The sequence below is a fragment of the Ascaphus truei genome, chromosome 14 (genome assembly GCF_040206685.1).
Source record: "Ascaphus truei isolate aAscTru1 chromosome 14, aAscTru1.hap1, whole genome shotgun sequence".
Taxonomy (NCBI): Eukaryota; Metazoa; Chordata; class Amphibia; order Anura; family Ascaphidae; genus Ascaphus; species Ascaphus truei.
The window spans coordinates 24,100,286-24,123,910 of NC_134496.1; the positions used below are offsets into that span (position 1 = coordinate 24,100,286).

Consider the following 23,625-nt stretch of genomic DNA (forward strand, 5'->3'; position numbering starts at 1 on the left):
CCACAAACAAGCCGGGACCCCGGTACTGAGGTGGGAATGGTTATAAATGCCATCCACAGCCACGGGGGCATGTCTGGAGTGCGGATGGTCAGGCAGCCGGGTCAGGATTGGAGAGAGTAGAATGGTTAGGTACTTGCCGAGGTCTGAGGTAGGAGCCGGTAGAATTGTCACTGTCCGTTTAGCCGTGGTCAGGGGTTGGAGCCAGTAGGAGCGTAGAGGTCCTTAAGCCATGGTCAGGATTGGAGAGATGCGGAAGGTCAGAGGTAAGCTGGGTCGGTAAGCCAGAAGTACGGAGTTCAAGGTAAAAGCCAGGTCGGTACACAGGAGGTCAATCTGAAACAAGGAGCTAGGAGGCAAGGCAGGACAAGGAACCAGGAAGTGGGAGAACAGCGCTAACTGGAACTATGCTCAGCCAAAGTGCAAGTGGCACAGCTGAGCATATTAGGTGAGCATTACCAATGAGAGTGGGGGCGGAGTGGAGGCGAGGCCTCCGCGGAGGCACTGATAGAAGGAGAGACACAGGAGACAGGTGGGCATAATTAAGAGAGTTGACACGCAGCTTGGAAGCGGTGCACACGCGTCACGTGTGTGCACCGCATGACGTTGATGCGCGTTGCAAGCGGGGGGCGGAGCCAGACTCCGCAACGTCAGAAAAGCTCCTGCGGGAGTGCGCAATGTAAGGACAGCGGGGTTACACGAGAGATCAGGTAAGGAAGGAGTGCGCCGCGGGGGACGCATTCCCTGATTCCTTACACCGGCCTTCCTGCCTCTCACCTGTCTCCCTTACAATCTATCCTAAATTCTGCTTCCAGAATAACTCTACTCTTTCCTAAATCCGTCTCAGCATCTCCCCTGCTGAAATCCCTTTCCTAGATTCGTATCAAATCCCGTATCACATAGTCAATTCTCCTCCTCACTTTTAAAGCTTTACACTCTTCTGCCCCTCTTTACATCTCAGCCCTAATTTCTCGTTATGCACCATCCCAAACTCTTGCGTTCTGCTCAAGGATGTCTTCTCTCAACCCCCTTTGAATCTAAATCCCTCTCCTGCCGTAAACCTTTCTCACTGACTGCTCCACACCTCTGGAATGCCCTTCCCCTCAATATCCGACTCCCTCTCTATCCACCTTTAAGACCCACTTTAAAACACACCTGCTTAATGAAGCATATGAGTAGCTCTGTGGCTCATACTATACACCTCATACATAAACCTTGGGCCCTTGTGGACGCGCTTACCAGAACACCCTCCTACTGTCTCTGTATATCCTTCCTACCTAACAATTAGATTGTAAGCTCTTCGGGGCAGGGACTCCTTTTCCTAAATGTTACTTTTATGTCTGAAGCACTTCTTCCCATGATGTGTTATTTGTATTTTGTGTTATTTATATGATTGTCACATGTATTACTGCTGTGTAGCGCCATGTGGATTAATGGCACTATATAAATAAAGTCATACATATATACATATATCTTCAGCCCTAATTTCTCGCTATGCACCATCCCGACTCTTGCGTTCTGCTCAAGGATGTTTTCTCTCTATTTCATTTTGTATCTAATGCCCTCTCCTGCCTTAAACCTTTCTCACTCACTGCCCCACACCTTTGGAATGCCCTTCCCCTCAATATCCGACTAGCACACTCTCTATCCACCTTTAAGACCCACCTTAAAACACACTTAGATTGTAAGCTCTTCAGAGCAGGGACTCCTTTTCCTAAATGTTACTTTTATGTCTGATGTACTTATTCCCATTATATGTTATCTGTATTATTTGTTATTTATCTGATTGTCACGTGTATTACTGCTGTGAAGCGCTATGTACATTAATGGCGCTATATAAATACATACATACATACATACATACATACAAAATGTACTTAAAGGTACAACACGAAATTACTAACTTTGATATGATGTGCTATTAATGTAAAATAAAAGAATAAACACATACTGGAAAAAAATAGTATGATGATAACATAATACATAGGAATATGAATCACTTGCTAAATTAAGCTATTTACTGCATGGAAAAGAGGAATTTGTGCTCTTTTCCTTTTCCTATTTACAGCTGAAAAGTAAAAAAAAAAAACCCCACTTTGTTAAAAAACAAATAATTATGATTTTTGATTACCTTAAAATATCATGTTGCATATAATGAACATAAAGTAAATATAATGTTATTGTTTGAGTGCTGTGACTTCCTGATTTTTACTATATTAATGTTTTAATTATAGTTTTTTTGGAGAAATTGTGGTAAAAAAAAAAGCAAATAAAAAAAAACATAATCAAAAAAAACAAGAGATTAACAGAAAAACATATTTTTTTACCAAGATATAGTATTTGAAATAGGGTTTGTTTCCATCTGCCTAACCTAAAATCTGAGACTGTTCAGTGTCGTTTAAAGCAGCAGAACAGCAGACACACTAAATAATCTGTGTGTGTCCCTTTATTTCAGGACACTTCTTTATTGTATTCACTGAGCAGGTGGTGGGAGGTTATTTTGACTATGTTAGAAAGCTCCTCCTATCTTTACCCCAGCAGAAGCAGCAGCCTGATATACGTCAGCATGAATTGTAAGCATTTCACTGCCGTACAATGAGGAATAGTAGGGAAAAGATATGTTAAGGCCAGGTATCAAACTAAAACCCAGACCTACCCATCCTCCCTCTACAGCTGTTTCTTTTTTTTAGTCACAACATGGGCTAAGTGTCAATGTGTACATGCGTTATCAAGCCACATATATTTGGGGAGCTTGATTCCTATTTTGAGACTGAGATAGCAATCCACTTCCCATTAAAACAGATATTTAATTTCATATTGCACTATTGCAGAACCTGACTGCAGAGAAAGAAAAAGGAAAACAGACAAGAGGCTGTGCACTGGGTAGGAGGTTTTAATGAGGAGCTGATCCTTTGGGAGCTGAAATCTAAGGCAGAATGATGGTGCTTTCTGGTCTGGATCATTTCTACATTTCCTTTGCTTCTTCCCAACACGTTTTCAATGGGCCTAACTAGTAGGAGCTCTCCAAGGTGCTGGAATGCTCACTGCTCACTGTGGTGGAAGCGAACGGATTGCAAAACCAGGAGGGAAAAAGATCCCAGTTTATTTCAGAAGGTAGGCATTCTCTTTGTTTCACAGTCCCTGATTAATCTACAGTATAACAGCATCAACAGACTAAAGCAGCCAGAGAGAGAGAAAGAGAGCAAGTCTGCCGGCAGTCACAAGGGAGGGAGTATGCCGTGATCTACAGTAGACTGCCTGAAACCTTCAGCATCTAAATAGCAATGAGCGACACATCTTTTCGCCAGGAATAAAGCCATTTCAATGGATTGCATTTTATTCCACATTTTCTACATCTTTTTGCTTCTCCAGAACATGTTCAAATGAGGCATCACAGCCAGCTAAAGGGGATTGTATTTGATGGTGCTGTAATCTTGTGTGTGGTGAAGTGGGTAAATATCAAGTGTCTCCTCTGTTGGACCACAGAACAGGGTGTTATTCATACACACCCATTATCTATGCTCTTTTATCGCTGAATCCGGATTTAAAGGGGAGATTACTGCTTTCTTTTTCCACCAACATTTTGTATTTTTTTTGTAACTTTAAAGGCCATACAAACCTTTATTGTGAAGATTTCCAGGATACTAGTGATGCAGGATTCTTCGTTATCATCAACATACAATGCACTTTAACTGAAGAAAAACAGTCCAACTGCAAGTCTGTTTCATGGTGCTGAAATACTCCTTCACATTGCACTGAGACCAACCCTGGGAAAGGGATTTTACAGATAAAAAGTCACATTTGATTATTACACTTGGCAGAGCAACAAGAAATTATTTTTGTTGGTATGTACAATTTTTGACTCTCAGTGTGCATGTTTATGATAATATTCTTTCAGTCAACTTAAGATTTTAAGATTGAGGTATATTTATTTTTTTTGCATCTAGAAATATAGATTTGACTGTAAAAATACATTGGTAGGCTTTATTGGAAAGAATGTGTATGACTATGCCATACATCTATTATAGGATGGATGTCAGTGATGTGAATTCTAGATGTTTACAATTATTGGGTTAATTGCAACTCTAATATAGTGGATTAAGTCTCTCTCACTTACCAGATACTGTTTGTATAAATGTTTTTATCTTCTTCTGCGGAAGACAATTTACACATGGTAATCATGTATCCATTTACTTTTAGGAGACAAGTAGTTTTTGTTTTATTAAATCTATCCGTACTGTTTCATTTTTGTCAACAATGGAAGTTGCTTTGCTTCTGGACAAAATAAATTGTACATGTTGGAAACATATGTTTTATTTTTTTAGGCCAGTTTATTTATGTTTGGATCTCCATGCAGCCCATATGTCCACACTTCTAAAGAACAATACCTGTATTGTATGTAGGCTTAGGTAATCACTTAAATGATGCTTTCATAATGCAAAGGAAACCCCTGTACACTTTCAGTAGTTTTATTGTGCCAAGACATTTTATGATACCATATTTTATTCTTAAATATAATTAAGTTGCCACATCTAACTTTAAATTGAATATTTATTTAGGGTCTGTTGAGGCTTTCAATGTGTATGTATTGGGTATCATGATTTTACTATTATCTGTATGTTCTTTACCAAATGTTTACTGTATGTTTACTTTATGTAACCAGTTTAATATATGAAACTGGAATACAGACATATAACCCTTTCACCGCCAAAGCTCAGGCTATCTGGTAGCAAATGTGTTGATAAAGCAAATTCTAACAAAAATATATTTCACTAAATGGACAAAAGTGTCCCAAGAATGGAATTTTTTTTGTATTTTGATATCTACTGTTTTTCTTTTACTGATATGCAAATACAAACACATTGCAAACACAGTAGCAAAGGGAATTCAGATTGCACACATTATGGGTATTTTTATTTTGTAAAATGATATCTAGCATATCAATTAAACATTCTCCTATGCAACAGGTCGAATTGCAAATCAATTACTCATCTAGTTTGCCTGCTATTTTGTTTTTTAAATCACCCCCATTGATTTATGGCATGGGAAAAAATATATGTATTTTCAAAAGCTATGCATGTATGTATGTATTAGTAAATTACTGCATAGCAGATTTTAACCAACACTGCATGTGATGTACTCTAAAAGCTAATGCAGAAAAGTGTAAGTGTCTACATTCTTAGTAAATGCAATTTATATTGAAGGCAAGCTTAAAACAGAGAACACTTTACCCTTCCAGTTAATGCTGATCAGCATTTTTGTTGAATGTAATGAATCACATTGGCTCAACTCATACAGTATATAAATCGTTTTGACACCCACCCAACAAATACTAAACAAAATCAGATCTGTATATTTTATAGAACAATGTATATTAGCACTATACATACACTTTGGGTGCAAGATATTTTTTTACCTGCATTTAGAATCATGTCCTAAATACAGTGCAAGTATAAATGTATTTAATTTCTTAAAGGGGAATACATGATGTAAATCTTTATTGTTTTTGACAATAAACGACCTGCATCGGTATTAAATAATTTTGACAAGTTTGCTTGTACTACTACATCTTAATGTCACTTGGTAATGAGAAAAACAACTCATTGATTTAAAGCACAAAGGGCAGAATAACATACAATTTAGTAGCTATCATTCACTTTATGGCCTTTGCATTGTGTTTGCAGGAATGCTTTATCCAGCTGTGTCAAAAGCAATGAGTTGTCCACTATGCTGTTTTGGACAGCAGTGTCAGAATATTCATTGTCTTCTCTGCAGACACATATTGTATTCTCGTTAATATAATCATGTCTTTTCATTTAGTAGTGGGCAGTGGTATATAGCAAGAGAAATAAAGAACCTACTGCACTTTGATCAGCCAGCAAATAATGATCTACTTGCAGTTGGTGAGAACCACGATAGTCTAAATAAGCTTTACTAGTGCTTCAAATGTCCTCTATTCTTCTACTGATACCGCATACATTGTAGTCAGAAAACTGACAGAATGTGATCGTTGCCTATTAATTATTTTGATTGCCCTTTGATTGTCAAATGTGTTCCTATCACACTTAAATAACATTTAGCATTCAGAACAGTCTTTGAACATCGTGATCGAAATCTCAAAGATATTGTACAGATGTAGCAAGACTTACTATATTCGTCACTGGAGCAAGCCGCTGGACTGTGATGGCCCCGGAGCCAGAGGATTATTGCAGCGCTGAGCCTATACGGAAGAATGGACCCCACCACTGCGCGACTGTAGCCACAGGCGGGGCTTTAAGCTTTTTCATCTGTGGCTCTTCAGAGAGTAAATCTCGCTACATCTGTATTTTATGAACGTATCCCAATCTGGGTCTAATACCATGAGGATAGGCTCATAGATATGGCTACAGAATGTTAGTTTCATGAGGAATATTCAAAAATATCCACTACTGCCGGAGTGGCAAACTACATTTCCCAAGGACCACCAACAGGCCAGGTAATAGGGATATCTCTGCTTCAGTGCAGGTGGCACAACCAGTGGCTCAGTCATTTTGACTAAGCCACTGATTGATCCACCGGTGCTGAAGTAGGGATATCCACAATACCCAACCTGTTGAGACTGGACCATTGAGGACTGGAGATGGCTACCCCTGCACTTCTGTATATGATCAGTATTCAATGTACAGTAATATACAGTAGTATAATGTTTTGTACTGTAGTCTGTACTAATTATGTCTCTTCCTCAACACAGAAGTATACTGTACCAACCCACTTGCCTATATTATTGTTCTTCTGCTTCTATGCAGATCATTACATAGTATCTCAAGGCTGGTTTCTTTCAACCTATGTTTTTGAATCCTTAACAGACTACAAACTATCAAGGAGGCCTATCCACTGATAATTACCAATAATGAACTTAGGCCAAAATGTAATAAATTCCGTTAGGCTTATGGTAACATCACATTAAAATCCTAGCAGTATAAACAATGGACGTTAGGGAGAATGAGATGTAAATTAGATGCAAATGAGCCATTAGCGTCTGAATCCCCTACTCACAAAGTGCTGCTAATGTTAACACCAAAAAATAACATTGTGTTACAGTATTTACATCATTCCCAAATCAGTTGTTCTACCATCCAGACATTGAAACAGAGCAGAATCAATAGACAAAGCCCTATTTCAGTGTCTGGGTGGAAGTAACGCCAAGTTTAGGTATGACTTAAATAATATAATGCTATTTCCCTGCGTTATTTCACTTTCCTCTCCCCCCAAAAAGCCCTATTCCAGTGTCTGGCTGAGAGTAACACCAAGAATTAAAGAACGATAGGAGAAAGGAAGAAGAGGCACACAAATTGTAGTGGAATCAAATGATTTCAAATGTATTGATGCATCAGAGCTAACAATAGTAACGTTTCAGGACGAGCAGTCCCTTCCTCAGACCAAACACCTTTGGTCTGAGGAAGGGACTGCTTGTCCTGAAACGTTACTATTGTTAGCTCTGATGCATCAATACATTTGAAATCATTTGATTCCATTACAATTTGTGTGCCTCTTCCTTTCTCCTATCTTGCTATTACTTTGGATCCAGCTTTGGGATGCCAGGATCAACGGAAGGTGAGCACCAAAAAAAAAAAAATTCTTTAAAACAGTGGTGTGCCACCTATAATCTCCTAAGAATTAAAGAACGCCACGTTATTTGCAGATAATGTATCACTATCTTGAACTAACATAATGTTAACACTATTCTAATGAGCTCTAGCAGAGGCATTATGTTTCCATATAATTTATTTTTAGAATATGCCATTAACCTCAGGGCAAATAATGTCCATTCCTGATTTAGGTACCGTCACGTTATTTTCCCTGATTTTACAGAGTTTAATGAGTCTGGGCCTTGGATTCAAGTGATCATCACAATCGATGTACATACATTTTAACTTTTACTGAGAACATGATAATATAAAGATGATAAAAAGAGGTAAAGCACATTATTAGTACAATTTGCACTGAGAAAAATAAATGTAAGATACCCTACTTGTTATGGTCCATACACAAAGGTAAATCAACAATGAATAGGACCACTCACAATTTATCTGGGTGCACAATATAAGTGAGGCCCATGTGTAGAAACAAGGAATAAGATAGCACTCTACTGGATTTATGCAAATTATATATAGGTTTATTGAAGTTCTTGATAAAGTGCAGAGTAGGACCAACACGTCGACCCTTCAATAAACCTACACATCATAAGTCCAGTAGAGTGCCATCTTATTCCTTGTTTCCATACATAGAAGTATACAGTACATGAAGATTGTCTTAGCCTTGTTTTCATTTCCCTATTTTCTTTGCCTGTGACATCAGTGGCTAAACACTTAAATCAGGGGCCACCAGGGAGAATATGCATGCACTAACATGTTAAGAAAGAACATGTCTCTATGCACTTTCTCTAATGAACAGCATGTGTTCCACTCCTCCTCCTGTACTGAGGTCAGCATTCTAGCAATATAACTAGAGGGGCAGAGCTGGAGCACGGTGACAGAAACCTTCCAGACAAAAATGCATTATTTAGCATGTTCAATGGGATCAAATATGCTATCATATGTCATCAGTTTGACTTTAAATGACCAAAACTATTTACAATGGTTATTTTGGGTTGAGGTGAGCCAAGTCATGCCAACAAACCTCAAAATAGTTTGTGGGACATAGCTATGGAAATGATAAATAAAGCAGGCTGCATTGAAAAATAAGTTTGTCCATTCAGACATGACCTTGACTGATTCATGTATTTGCAAATGTTTAGCAGTTTGGGCAGAAATCACAAAGAGAAATGTATACACATATCTGTTATCTATTTAGCAATGTGCGAATAAGGGTGGGGATTTTCTTGTTGTGTCTAGAAAGAATCTGTTTTGTCCTTGTCCACCAATTAACCAGTCCGGTGATGGAGAGAACTTTGGTGTAATATATGGCATACAGTACTTTGCATGCCTCTTTATAACTAAAGGGGTTAAATAATCCATTGTCCAGATTGTCACAGTGGTTTTGTATTCAGTCCTTGCTGTGAAAATCATGCAGAAGGTTTGTCCTTGTCACTGAGACAGTCGCCTCCCAAACAGCCTGAAAGCAGCACATGATTGTCAAGAAAATTATTCAGTTTTCCCTGCTGCCAAAACACTCATTCTGCAGAAAGCGGACACTGAAAGACTGACCTTAGACATAAGGAAGGTGTGGGCTGTAGAAATGTGACTGTCTGGAAAAGAAACTGGGTCTAGCCAATGCTGTGTGCATTTTAATCCCATTTGCACTTACATTAATTAGATATTAATTATAATATCTATTGGCGTCTACCCAGAAAATGTTAAAATCTTCAACAATGATGTAATTGGTAAACAAAGTGCATCAGGGATACTGTGCTTGAAGAAGTATGTTGAACGCCCATCTGGCAGTAAAGGGGTAAAAGCAGAGGTGGGAAACGCAGTCCTCAAGTGTCAGGCCTTCAGGATATCCCTGATATATCTCCGCCATAATGATGGAGCCACTGATTGAGCCACCTGAACTGCAGCAGAGATATCCTGAGAAACTGACCTGTTGGTGGCCCTTGAAGACTGGAGTTGCCCACTCCTGCGCTAAAATGACAAACAGTGTGGGCTTACAGTACTTGCACATTCTTGCATAGAATCGTGATGTGTAGTAGTTTGTACACTGAAGGATGTTAGAGATTGGAACAGGCTTGGCGAAAATTAGAAAAACGTTCTGGAACTCTCGCTTTGCCATTCCACGGAAGAACAATTACTGTACATGCATTGCAAAGGCTACAATATGTAGTGGGCAGGCAAATATTTTGTTGTCCCTATGTTTCACATCAACCTTGTTCCTTTAAATGGGGTTACTGCTTCACCACTCAACAAGGCCCTTATTCAGTTCTCTGTCAAGCTGTCTTTCCTGGACTGCAAAGGAGGTTTGCTTCATTCAAAGCCTAGAAAGACAGATTCACAGAATATTAAACCTGGCCCTAAGTTTTTTGTGTACCAAATTTGAAGTCGATAAAAGCTGTTTCAGATAAAATGACCGATATTCCCCCATCCGAAACATTATGTACAACACAAACATACAATCATTCATTTAAATAATTTGGCCTCGCTATTAAATATTTCATGCAATTCTTGGAAGGATAACCAGTTTGAACAACTGTTCTGTAGAACAGCAGTGAACATGTTGCTCTTAAAAAGCCTGGTCTACCATATGTTATTACAGAGTTTTTAGCTAGAACTGTTCTGCTAAGATTAAAGATGACGCGTTTAAATAACCATTGCTACTGAATGATTAAATAAGTAGGGCCGCTTTTAAAGATAATAGTGTAAACACACAATAAAGCGACTCTGCTTTGCGAAATTTGTTACCAATTAAAAAGTCAGTGTGGCTTGTGTGTACTAGAAGTACACTATATGTTTCCTTCTATTTCTTTCAGTATTTTGTGCTATATAAGTTTATATTATTTCACTGGTTTCTTAGAAACATGACAAAATGTGTAGACTGGAGGGCACCCTTTTTTTAGGGACTTTAGTCCTTTGTCAATGCAAACCAGCAAATTCCACTTGTCTATTTGAATATATGAATTGGAAGTTCTGTTGTGCGAACATTCAAACATTGTAATGTATGTATGTATGTACAGTATATATAACCTTATTTATATAGAACCCACAGCTGTACTTAGTGCTTTAAGAGACAATACAGGGAATTATAATACAACAAGTGCAACAAATAACTAACATCAGACAATATGAAAGGAAATCCCTGTCCCAGAGAGCTTACAATCTTAGTGGTATGTTGGGAGACTTACAGAGACAGCAGCGGGTGAGGGAAAAAGTGCAGCAGATGGTAGGGCTTGGCAGGAGTGACTGTGGGACAATAGTCATGGGTCCAGGCAATTGAAATGCTTCATTTACGTGGTAAGTTTTCAGGTTGGTCATGAAGGTGGGGGAGAAGGTACTTGGCATTTACTGTGTGAGGGAGTCCCGCAGGTAAGAGAAAAGTGTTGAGAGAGAGAGCAGTAGAGGTGAAAGGAGTGGAAAAGAGACAGTTATGGGTAGAACACAGGAGACAAGCAAAGGGCATAGCAAGAGATCAGAGCTGTAGGGAGGAGCAGATTAGTGGAGATCCTTAAAGGTAAGGAGGAGAACATTGTGGGTGATCCTAAATGTAATGGTAATCTAGGAGAGGGATTTTAGGAGGTGACATTGGACAAACTTTGCACAGTTACTGGACATCACAACATTTAGTGAATACGTGTATAAGACTAATGAAATAACACATCACTTAGGGGCCTATTCTATATCAGCCAAAGTGGCAGATTGTACCCCCTAGGCTCTTTATCATTATTATGTGAAGCCACATCCCTGTGCTGGAAAATAATAGAATCCCACTTTCTTGAGCATCACACTTCTTCACCACAGAGAAACAGTTTCACAGTATATTCAATAGCGGCCTTAATGACACTGAAATACATCAAAGTGTAAACCTAAGCTTATTGACATTGTGTGTTTGCTTAACCCACAGGACAACTTGTCTGCTCTTATCATTATCCCCTGCAAGATGATGAGTTCAAACCAAGAGGAAGACACTTTGGGCACCTTTCTCCAATATATTGAAGATATGGGGCTCAAGGCCTACGACGGCTTGGTAATACAGAATGCTTCAGACATCGCTCGAGAAAACGATCGCATGAGAAACGAAACAAACCTGGCTTACTTGAAAGAAAAAAATGAGAAACGCCGCAAGCAAGTGGAAGTTATTAAACGGTAAATATGATCATTGGGTCGCGCCATTAAAAAGAGTGTTTGTACATAATGTTACACACGGCATTTGATTTCTCCTCTTCACCTTCAGATAGTCAAACTTTATTCTAACCATTTGTAGGCTATTTACCTTGGCTGATGCTTGTGCTGTTGTTGAGGCTAATCCACTTGTAAGGTCTATTTAAAAAACAACAGATATAGTCAAGTGAGTATTTTAGAAAGGAAAGGTATACAGGGATATACCAAATAAGTAAACATGGGAAGGATGTTGATCCAGGGAGAAATCTGATTGCAATATTTGGAGTTAGGAATGAATTAAATGTTTCCCCTTATGAGATACAGTATCATTAGATAATGTGTCACTGGATCAATATATATAGGATAAAGTATCTGTCATCTAAATTTAGCATAGGTTGAACTTGATGGACATGTGCCTTTTTTCAACCTCATCTACTTTGTAACTATGTAACTACGCATAAATGGTTAATGTGGAAGTCATTTCTAACCTAGAATAATTATTTGGAGCTGGGATAAGGTACAGTAAGTAAAGTAAGTAATCTGGTTAAAAAATGGATTCATCATTCTTCACCATTCCACACGTAATGTACATCTTGCTTTAATTTGGAATACTATCTGTTGCTGGAAGTATATTATGTGATATCTTAGGTTACCAATATGCTTTAAATACTCTAATGTATCTTGCAAAGGAAACAAGTTACGTTCTATTGCTAATGAGAAGGAGCGGCTCAGTGAGTGAAGACATACTCCTTGTGACCTTGGGCAAGTCACTTTATCTCACTGTGCCTCAGGCACCATAAACATAGATTGTAAGCTCATCTGGGCAGGGACTGGGTGTGCAAGGCTTGGGTCCCGCTGCATCTGGCAGTGCGCGCGACTGCGTGCGTGACACTCACCAGCTCCTTACTTCCTCCCTTGTCGGCCCCGGTCCCTCCTCGCTGCCAGGCTCTCTTTGCACTGTGACGCGTCAGCCAGCAGGGGCTACAATAGGATTGTGATCCTGAGCGGTGACGCGTCACTTGTGTGGCAGGGAGCCAATGAGGAGGGGAGATCGCCGGCAGGGGGTGGATCCTTCCTCAACCATGCTCAGCCCTCAATGCTGGACACAGACACACAGACACACATCAGAAAATGTGCATCATGGCCGTGCCCCCCCATCATGGACCCACACACCGACCCATTTTGACCATGACCCCGCACTTAAAACGCCTCCCTACAGACCGCAGATCGCGGTGAAGTGCCGTGCACTCGCCGCCAGGACGAAAGGCGGGCGCGTGCAACGGGGCCTTAGCCTAACATTCCTATGTGCTGCTTACTGCACACCTTACTGTAATTGAGACGCTTTCAGTCCCATTTGAGAGAAAAGCGCTGTATTAAATAAGGTCGTTATTATTATTTTTATTATATTAAGTGAGTGAATGGCTCTTTAATTACCTTTAATGACCTTCCCTTAGTTGCATCTTGCATTGTCATCACAAACCAAGATAATCTCTTCTGCAACTTACTGTATTACAGAATTAATTTAGCGTTAATAAGATGCTAATGAATGTCGTAATTGTGCCCCATACAGTACATAGACTAATAATACTGTGTTTGAAACATTCAATCAATTCCTGCTCAACTAGGTACCTACCTGTGCATGGCGTATAAGAAAGCTTTGGAAACCAACTGGTCAGTCTAATTAGTAAAGCCTTGCCTACAGCCATAGCAAGACACTGTCGGGGGCGCCAGAGGCTGTGTCTTCCATGGTCACGCTGCGGGGGGTCCATGCTTCCAGATCGGATACCCCCACAGCGTTAATCCAGGAACTGGTGATGCCATGGTTCCGTGAATAGTAAGTCGTGCCACATCTGTATGTCACTACAGACTATCCCTATTTGAAATACTATTATCTTCAAGATTGTTTTACATTCACAGTGGTGTTAAGTTACCCTTCGGGACATTACTCTGGGGAGGCATGATTTCTATACTGCTGTGTTCTTTCAGCATCATTCAGGGGAAAGAGGAATGATGTCCCTGGCCTACTTTGTTTGATTAGAGGTACATTTATTCTTTTCTAGCAGCCCAAGAGAGTTATTCCAGGTGCAGCCTTCCATGTAAAAGTGGACGAATTTAAATATGATTTTCATCAACATTTAATTCCATTTAATCTATACTAATGCTGGCTTTGGTTTGTATTTATATTGAATGCTTTAGTTTACATGATGGTTCCATAAAGTAAATGAACATAAATCCAGCCAGAGTACTATGGGTAAAGTACAATAAAAAAATGCAATGTTAGCATTTCTGTTTGTAATTAACATTAATTTGAATACTTTACATGCATGCTAATGTATGTAATAGATATGCATATTTTTGGACCTACATATAACTGTTGAACTATGCTGGGAATTGCTGTAAACCAATATAATGTAGAAAGCATTTTGTGCTGCTAATATCCCACATCATACAATCGGATGCACGCGATTCGTGGCCTCACACGTGGGCATTTTTTGACATGTAGCTAAGGAGGTTGTATATATGATTGTTATATTTCTAATTAGAGCCGTGCAAATGTGCCCAAATTGGCACTAGGAAAAAGTTCAAAAATTCAAAAGAGTTCATCAGAACTTTTTAACCTAAAACTTGTGGGTGAAATTATCAAGTTTGACATATTTGTTCAAACTTTGTCATTTTTGATTGAGGGAGAGAGGGAGAGGGGGAGAGGGGGTAGGGGGAGAGGGAGGGGAGAGAGAGTTACCTGTGGATACACTTTATGTACGTGGGAAATAAGATCTTTTGAATATCCAAAGTATATTTAAATTATTTAAATTAGGTATCACAGGTGTGTTAGCAGGTATCTCTCCACATGTTGTATACAGTTGAAAAGTCTGTACACCTCTACTTCTAATACATCTCAATCTTCAAGTACATATACATGGGTGCAGATTTTTGTATTACCCACTATCATATACAGTAAGTGCATATGGCTTAATAAAATCAATGTAAAAACATTGTTTGATTTTTAATGTCAACATTTGCTGATAAAAGTATCTAGTAAGCGTTCATATGTTTTCCAACTATTATGGTGTGTTATCTGTGCTTTTGGTGCCACTATGCCGAGCCCAGCAGTTACTGAGGCTCCGCGCTCTTCCCCACAACAATTAAACTGATTGCCAGGAGGGAGTGCGTGGCCTCTTATCTTACTGAAGGGTCCCTCATCATGGAGCTGTGACGTCAAATGGCAGGACAACGGAACGTCACGTTACGTCATGACACCACATCGTGGTGCCAGTGCCACATAGCCATAGCAACGTGATGCATGCATCACAACGTCACATGACGTCCCGTTGTCCTGCAATTTGAGGTTGCGGCGCCATGATGAGGGACCCTGCAGGAAGAGATGGCGAATGAGAAGGTAAGGGTCCCCGTACCACATGTCTGCACCGAGCCCTGCAATATTCCCAGCTGGCCCGGATCTGAGTGCATTAGATACCGTGCTACGAGCTATGAACATATAGGACCCATTCGGAGGAAGTCACTCTTATTCCCAGAACCAACAGCATCATGAACATACAGATGTAGCGAGACTTACTCTCTCCAGAGCTGAAAAAGCTTAAAGCCGCTGTTCCAGAGATATTACTGCAGTGGTCGCGCTGTGGGGGGGTCGGTCTCATACAGCCAGATTGGACCCCTGCAGTGATAATCCTCCAGCTCTTGGGCAGTCACGGCCTGCAGCTTGGTCCGGTGCCGAAAACAGTAAGTCTGGCTACAGCTGTACGTTGCCCTTAACGTTTGGAGATCTGAATGATTCTAGCAAACCTTCTAAGCCAACCTCCAGTTTCAAAATGAACATTTGTGATCAGGAAACAGAACATGTGACAGCATGTTTAGAAGGATTATCTTAAAGGAGCAATCCAAGTGGGTGATTTTTATTGCAATTTTTTAAAATATAGGATTGAAGCAGAGAGTCTCCGGTGCTGAACCCCATTAATTTCAGCTCCAGAGATCCCCTTCTTACCGAGAAACTTACCTCTGAAGGGGGTGCCAGTATCTCCTCCAAGTTTAAGGCTCTGCATCACGTGGGCCAATAGGAAGCTGTACCGGATGACGTCATGGCTTCCTATTGGCCCGCAGGGCGTGGGACTTTGAAAAGCGGCCATTACGTGATTCCTGCTAGCCAAGCAGAGCAGCTACTAGCAACCCTTATGGAGCTCTGTATCTCCGGAAGCAGGAGGACCGCAGAGCTGAAATTAATGGGATTTGCCCGCGTTGGATTTCCTCTTTAAGTTAGTATTCCCCAGCACTTTAATGTCCGAGTGATGACCCTGGCACTTAGTTATATAGAGGCACAAGCTCTCCATAGCGCAGTCTCTGGGACTAGAGAGGGGCACATTTATTGAGGCGAATTTGGATCCGCCTTGGATCCACAGTTCCTTTGATCCGCAGATTTCTGCAGGTCACTCTGACAAAGGAAAATCCGGAACTGCAGATTTTTTTTTTCTTTCAGCGGCAATAAAAAGTCAGTTCCCGGACAAATCTTGGACAATCCACAGATGTATTCAGAATCAGTTTGCGGATTGCTAAAAAAGGAACAAACTCGCACTCACAGTGAGAACTTTTTTATTTGATTAGCAGTCGGCAGTTGTATATATATCTCCTCAAACATCCATCCAAATAAATTAGGGAGACATGCCTGAGATGAAAAATTAGCCCACCTGAGGTACCTGACTTGGATATGCAAAGTAAATTTAAATGAGTCCCTTCCCACACTAACTATATAGAGTTGATAAGCCTAATGCAGCAATCTAATGACTAGAATGGTGTCAGACCCAACAGGACTAGAATCCACCAACACTGCTGTTCTAGGCCACAGCTCTAACAGTGTGACCTAAACCAGCTGATATGGAGTATTATAGGCTAAACCTGGTAAATTCAGGGCATTATTGAAATCCCTACTCTCTGATTGGTTAAAATTCTGGGCATTATCCAATCAGTAATGGCCGGGAATTTTTGGCAGCTTGCCAAGTTTTTCAGCCAATCAGCTTTCAGGTTTCATTCACAAAGAGTGAAATGTGCACTTAGACAGGGGAGGTGATTGGATACAAGGCACCAGCAAGGCACTGACTCCTCCCCCACCCTGTCTGCAGAGAGCTCCACACAGGAGAGTGAGGGGCAAGGTTTGTGTGTCTGCTGAGTGTGTTTTGTGGGTGTAAAGGGGGCAGCAGAGTGTTTTATTAGTGTGTGTCTTCTGTTGGTGTGTGTTTTGTGGGTGTAGAGGGGGCAGCAGAGTCTTGTTGGTGTGTTTCTACTGTGTGTGTTTTGTTCTTGTAGATGGGGGCTGCAGTGTGTGTGTCTTCAGTGTGTGTTTTGTGGGTGGAGGAGGGGTGCAGAGTGTTTTGTGTGTGTCTGCAGTGTGTGGGTTTACAGGGGGCTGCAGTGGGTGAATAGGGGGGGGGCTGCTGGTGTGTGTTTTGTGGATGTAGAGGTGGCAGAGTCTGTATTGTTGATTTGTGTGTCTCTGCATTGTGTGTTTTGTAGGTGCAGAGGGGTGGCTGCAGTGTGTGTTTTGTGGGTGGAGGAGGGGTGCAGAGTGTTTTGTGTGTGTGTTTGTGTGTCTGCAGTGTGTGTGTCTGCAGTGTGTGGGTTTACACGGGGGCTGCAGTGGGTGTAGAGGGGGGCTGCTGGTGTGTGTTTTATGGATGTAGAGGGGGCAGCAGTCTGTTTTGTTAGTGTGTGTGTGTCTGCAGTGTGTTTTGTGGGTGTAGAGGGGGGCTGCTGTGTGTTGTGTGTGTTTTGTGAGTGTAAAGGGTGGAGGAGGGCTGCAGTGTGTTTTGTGGGTGTAGAGGAGGGGAGCTGCACAGTGTGTAGGGGGGACTGCAGAGTGTGTGTTTGTGTATATTGGGGGGGTTGCAGAGTGTGTGTTTGTGTGTATAGAGGGGGGGCTGCAGTGTGTGTGTGTGTGTGTGTGTGTGTGTGTGTGTGTGTGTGTGTGTGTGTGTGTGTGTGTGTGTGTGTGTGTGTGTGTGTGTGTGTGTGTGTGTGTGTGTAGGGGTCGGTGTATATGTACAATTTACTTTTAATAAACTTACAGTAAAAGCATAAGAATGTAGACAATCATGCTGATAAAAATCAATATGACTACAAAAATGTATCTTTTTTTATGAAAAATTTAAAATAAGTCTACATTTAGCCTATAATAGTAATAATCCCCTCAGAACAGGGCATTACTGGCCAATAATGCCCTGGCTGGGTTAAAGTCCCTCGGCTTCGCCTCGGGCCTTCAACTCTTCCAGCCAGGGCATTATTGGCCAGTTGTGCCCGGTTCTTCAGGGATTATTACTTAATTACTGTCACATGCTACTTTTGAGCGTGCTCGCTGCTCACTGCTGACACATGCAGCTAATATAGCTATTAGCGTATCTCACGGGTATCTTAAAATTCATCCGGATTGCAGTCAACGGTGAATTTGAATGAATCCGCCTGGATTTTCGAGCACGAAATCCGTGTGCAGAACAGATTTTGGCAAAATAATCCACGGAATTTCGGCAACCTCATTTTGATAGTTTCGCTCATTTCTACTTGTGACTGTAATTTATACTTTAGTTTATTGCCTGTAAGAGCTGCTTTGCATTGCATGTGCAGTGATGTTTTGAATACAGTACACAGATGTCAGTGACAGTCCCTATCTTTTAGAAGTAATAAGCTTCATTAGCACACATCCATTTAATGTAGTTGCATGAGATAGGAAGGGCAGTTATTTTACACACTTGCTGCCACACATACAGTATGGGAACCCAACGCTTTGTAATGTCATTTATTTATAACATGTTTTACCTGGAAATAAAACATTGGGAGTCACTGCTCGTTCCAAGTGTGTCCTGGGCACAGAGTTATGTTGACAGCACATGGTTGTGATTAATGAACAGTGGTTAAAAGTTACGGTTACAGATATTATATCGACAGTAAGAGACACTATATGTTATGGGCGTATGTAAAAGTTGCTGATAAGATTAAACTGTGAGGCAGCTGAGGTCTCCCAGGACAGTGAATGTGTTACTTAAGCTTTCTTTTAGATTAACCCTCATCACGACAACTTATGGTCCTTTTTCCATATTCTACAACATGTGTGGTCAACTCCAGTCCTCAAGGGCCACCAACAGATCAGGTGTTCAGGGTATCCCTGCTTCAGCACAGGTGGCTCAATCAGTCTTCGACTGAGCCACTGATTGAGCCACCTGTGCTGAAGCAGGGTAATCCTGTGCTGAAGCAGGGTAATCCTGACTTTTGGTGGCACTTGAGGACAGGAGATGGCCACCCCTGTTCTACACCTTGCAGCCAGACTGCTCCCCTTCCCCCTCTCTACAAAACGAGATGCTACAGTAAGTCGAAAGCCTGGTGCTTTGCTCATTACTCGTAGTAAACGAGCAGATGCTGTGAAGAGGTGCGGCCTTTATTTTTTTTTGTACAGTGCTGCATGACTGCTTACGAGAAAAACAAGGCAACCAGACACCATAGGTAGGCTCCCGGGTCTCCTTATACTATGAGCCAGCACTGAGAATGCTGCTTTGAAAAATGAGATATTGATTAAATAGAAAAGGAGATTTGTTCACCATGCATCTGCCAAAAACTATTTACCTAAACTGCCTCTATGGAGGGGGTGTGCTTCATCCTTCCCGATATGAAATATGCTCTTCAATGTGTATATTTATTATCTTTATGCAGTACACACACTGTGTTATTTCTTGTGTTTTTCATTACTTGCGGCTTTTCAGACAGTGGTCATATAGTGATGTTACGTGGTTTATGAAAGCATCTCTACTTTTGCAAACAGGCAATACTCTTTTATTTGTAAATGGATGGTCCCGCTTTCTTTTTAAAGACAATGGGATTTATTTGAAACAAATTCATGTTCTTTGAGCATAAGTACTATACAGGCATACCCCGGTTTAAGGACACTCACTTTAAGTACACTCACGAGTAAGTACATATCGCCCAATGGGCAAACGGCAGCTCGCGCATGCGCCGGTCAGCACGTCCTGAACAGCAATACCAGCTCCCTACCTGTACCGAAGCTGTGTGCAAGCGGGGAGACTATAGAGCCTGTTACACATGTGTTATTTACATCAGTTATGCACGTATATGACGATTGCAGTACTGTACATGCATCGATAAGTGGAAAAAAGGTAGTGCTTCACTTTAAGTACATTTTCGCTTTACATACATGCTCCGGTCCCATTCCGTATGTTAATGTGGTGTATGCCTGTATACACTTAGTTTTGCCCCAGTGAATACCTCGTATATATTAATTTCTTCTTAAGTGCGACATCTTAAAGCAGCAGTGCAAGCTGCCGTTTTTTTATTTTTAGTATTATTATATTTCCTTTAATATGTGCATCAATACAATCCACACAATGATAGGTAATTAGCTAAGCTGCCGATCGATCCATTCTCCTGTGATCGATCGGCAAAGATTTGGCTCGGGGGTTCACTACATGACTGCAGAGGAGTATTCTGCAGTAAGTGTGACTTTATAAATGGTTGCTATAGAAACAAAAAAACGTGTTACATTATAATACATTATAATACATTAAACATGTAATTCAGAGTTGTTTAAAAAAATGCTACAAATATTTTCTCATAGTACAGATTTATTAAAAAAAAAAAAAACACACAGCTTTAAGTTTCCACCTTGTGACCTGGAGCGTGTCTTTAGTTCTATTTTGCCTGTATTACACTGCTTTTTATATAACAGAGTACACAGGAATAAATAGATATCTGATTATTCATTAGAATTATTTTTATATACAAGGACTAAGGACTAAGGACTTTTACTGTGTTTGACCAGCAAACTGTTACTGTATATTATTAACACTGTAATGCTAAATGTAACCCTCAAGCAACATTGTAGGTCTTATTGCCTAGTTTCTAGGGTCATTTGTATTTGCTCCCATGATAATTCTTACCATGTTTTGTGGACTTTTTCCTTATTTCCCTGGGCACTCTTTGGTTCCTACAGTGTGCAATGGCTGCATCATGCTTACATACTGTTATATATAGAGGAATAGAACACCCTAGCACATGAAACTTTACCTATTAATTAAACCCTCAATGTTCCTTAGAAACAATTGGTACTGAGATTTCCAAGGACAATGAAAGGTGCAAATTCAAATATAAAATGTAATAAAAATTCAATAGTTTTACAAAAATTGATGACAGACACCAAACTATTGGTTTGGAAAACCTAAACCTTGTTCACGCTTGAACACAATCATCAACTAACAGCAACAAACAGTAAATTAAACAAACATATAATTATATTCTTAATAACAGAAGGACGATTAAATGCAGTTGGATGGCATGTGGAAGATTGATTCCCAAGAGTCCTCACTGTTTAGTGAATTATATGTTTGGCACAATGGCCCAAGTTTAAAAGTATCCAATGTGAAAGTATAATTTATTTCCACTTTGTATCTTCAGAAAGGGTTTACTTCCCTCTTCCTTGATTGCAGGGGAATAGGTATTTACATTTTTTTGTATTATTAGATCAAACCTTGTGATTGTATTTGTAAAACAATATGTTCAAACTCCGTGATAATGGATTGGTTGTTTATGTCCAGTGAATGGTATACATACGATACCTCTCTTCGGTTGAAGTAATGAAATTGTTTAATTATGTATGCTCTCTCCGTTGCTGTTTGTTATGTGTATGTACCGGCAGTTTGTTAGTGCAGTCTAACCCCAGGGCACTGCTCCACGGACCTCAGGAATCCACGGTCCACGCATCCACCCGGCGCTGCACTGGTGCCTCTTCTGGTACGTCTGCTGTAGCCTTTGTGCTGCCAATTGGAGTGCCAGTTCCTTCGGTCGATCCGTCGGGGGAACTCTCCTTCCCCATTGCTTCCTGGTCTGATGTCTGCGAAACTGCGGTCCTCACGCTCGGCTACCGCCAGATTGTTGACACTCCTGGCTCCTGTTTCCACCTGCAGGCTTCTGTAGCCTCGCACCGTGATCCGATCACCGGTCTCTCCAGTGGACTCCTCAGGAGAATAGAACCTGCTTCCCCACTGCTTGTCAGTTGTCTGCTTTGGTGCCAAAAGCTAAGGATAGCTTGAAACAGGTGCATTACAGATCCTCACAAGGTTAGGTTGTCACCCTATGAGCCTACGCGTTTCACCAAACACTTTGCTTCGTCAGAAGTCACATTGTTATCCCACGTGGCCAGGCACAATACAACTTACAGTATATGTAACAATTTAATTGGCTTCCTTGAACTAATGTAACCATGTTAAAAGCAAAGATTTACCTTTCCTTTTTTCCTCTGCAAATTAATTTTACGTTTCATTTTCTAGGGGCCTCTGAATGGGAAAATGTTTGTCAATAAAGTGTTCTTTCTTTCTAAGGAGGTTATTTATTAATGTGCAATAATGCTAATTGGGGCACTATCGCATGGACCCATTGAAGTTAATAGTACCCAGACTCACATTATCGCACTTTAATTAGAGATTTGCCAATCGGTGGACAATCGATTCTCGGTAGTTTCGAGCAGAATTTCACAAAAATTGCAATTTTTTTGCCCCAGCTTTTGGAGCCAAAGGTTGCAGCGAAACAGCTGAAATTGTTCAACGTTTGCTATTAATGCAGTGAAATAGCAGTCAGACGTACAACTGTTCCAAATATTTTCAGTAAGCGGAACATGCAATGTTTATAGACTATTCAGCGTTAACTAAACTTGTTGCCCTTTTTCAGGATCCAAACAAACTTTTCCACAAACTAAAAAGGGTGAAAATTAGACGAGTTTTTCTTAGGCCTGTGGAAAGAAATGTGCCCATCTCTAATTTTAATGAATAATCCTTGAAGAGAAGTTTACAGGCATATCCCGGTTTAAGGACACTCACATTAAGTACACTCGCGAGTAAGGACATATCGCCCAATAGGCAAATGGCAGCTCACGCATGCGCCTGTCAGCACGTCCTGAACAGCAATACTGGCTCCCTACCTGTACCGAAACTGTGCGCAAGCGGGGCGACTATAGAGCCTGTTACAAATGCGTTATTTACATCAGTTATGCACGTATATGACGATTGCAGTAAAGTACTAGCATCGATAAGTGGAGTAAAGGTAGTGCTTCATTTTAAGTACATTTTTGCTTTACATACATGTTCTGGACCCATTGCGTACGTTAATGTGGGGTATGCCTGTATAGTAAATGTTCTATTTGCTGCAGTCTCCCAGCTTGAAAATTAAATAAATTAGGCACATTTAAAAAAATCTAATTGATTGACATGGAATTGATATTTTGATAAGCTTAGTGCAGTTTCTTGCATTGATTTTGCCTCAGTTTGGTGACCCTTGATTATTAAACTTCTAAGGGACTTATTCAATAAGCTCAGAAATGTGTGCAACAACCACCACCAAAAAAATAAAAGGGTTATATGGTTCTTGTTCAATACTGTTCATTGGAGATCCCTCTCCCCCTTGCTTGAGATGACATCTCTCTCTTGATCATAATGGCCTATTTCCACAACTTCGTTAAACCCTGTTGATCCCAGGGAATAACAAATATTGATGAATATCAGGAGGTACACTGCAGTCATTTATGTCCAGTATTTAAGGAAGATGATTAACCCGAGGATTAATTTCGCAGAATTCTCCCGGTGCATTACTTAAAGTTAAAGCACCAACATAAATCAACATCTTCATTAGTATAAATACAGAGAGACAGCACCCAAGTCCCTTTATGTCAATCCAATAGTTCCACTACACTATCCGTCCACGGTTAATGTTCTTTCACTGGCATTTGCATAGGTCATTTTCCTTGCCCCTTGGAGCCTTGCTTCCATTCTTAAATAGCAAAGCA

The 23,625-nt window shown here is 40.5% G+C and overlaps 1 protein-coding gene across 2 annotated transcripts in view; it reads left to right on the plus strand.

Moving 5' to 3' along the window:
- The first annotated feature begins 2,503 nt into the window (after nucleotides 1-2,503).
- NYAP2 (neuronal tyrosine-phosphorylated phosphoinositide-3-kinase adaptor 2) overlaps nucleotides 2,504-23,625 on the plus strand; it is a 123,953-nt gene continuing 102,831 nt past the window's right edge. Inside the window, exons 1-3 of one of the 2 annotated variants that reach the window (XM_075570124.1) lie at nucleotides 2,504-2,570; nucleotides 2,829-3,842; nucleotides 11,530-11,771. In XM_075570124.1, coding sequence (XP_075426239.1) covers nucleotides 11,566-11,771 — 206 coding nt within the window. In that variant the 5' untranslated portion in view covers nucleotides 2,504-2,570; nucleotides 2,829-3,842; nucleotides 11,530-11,565. The other variant, XM_075570123.1, reaches the window with a different exon arrangement.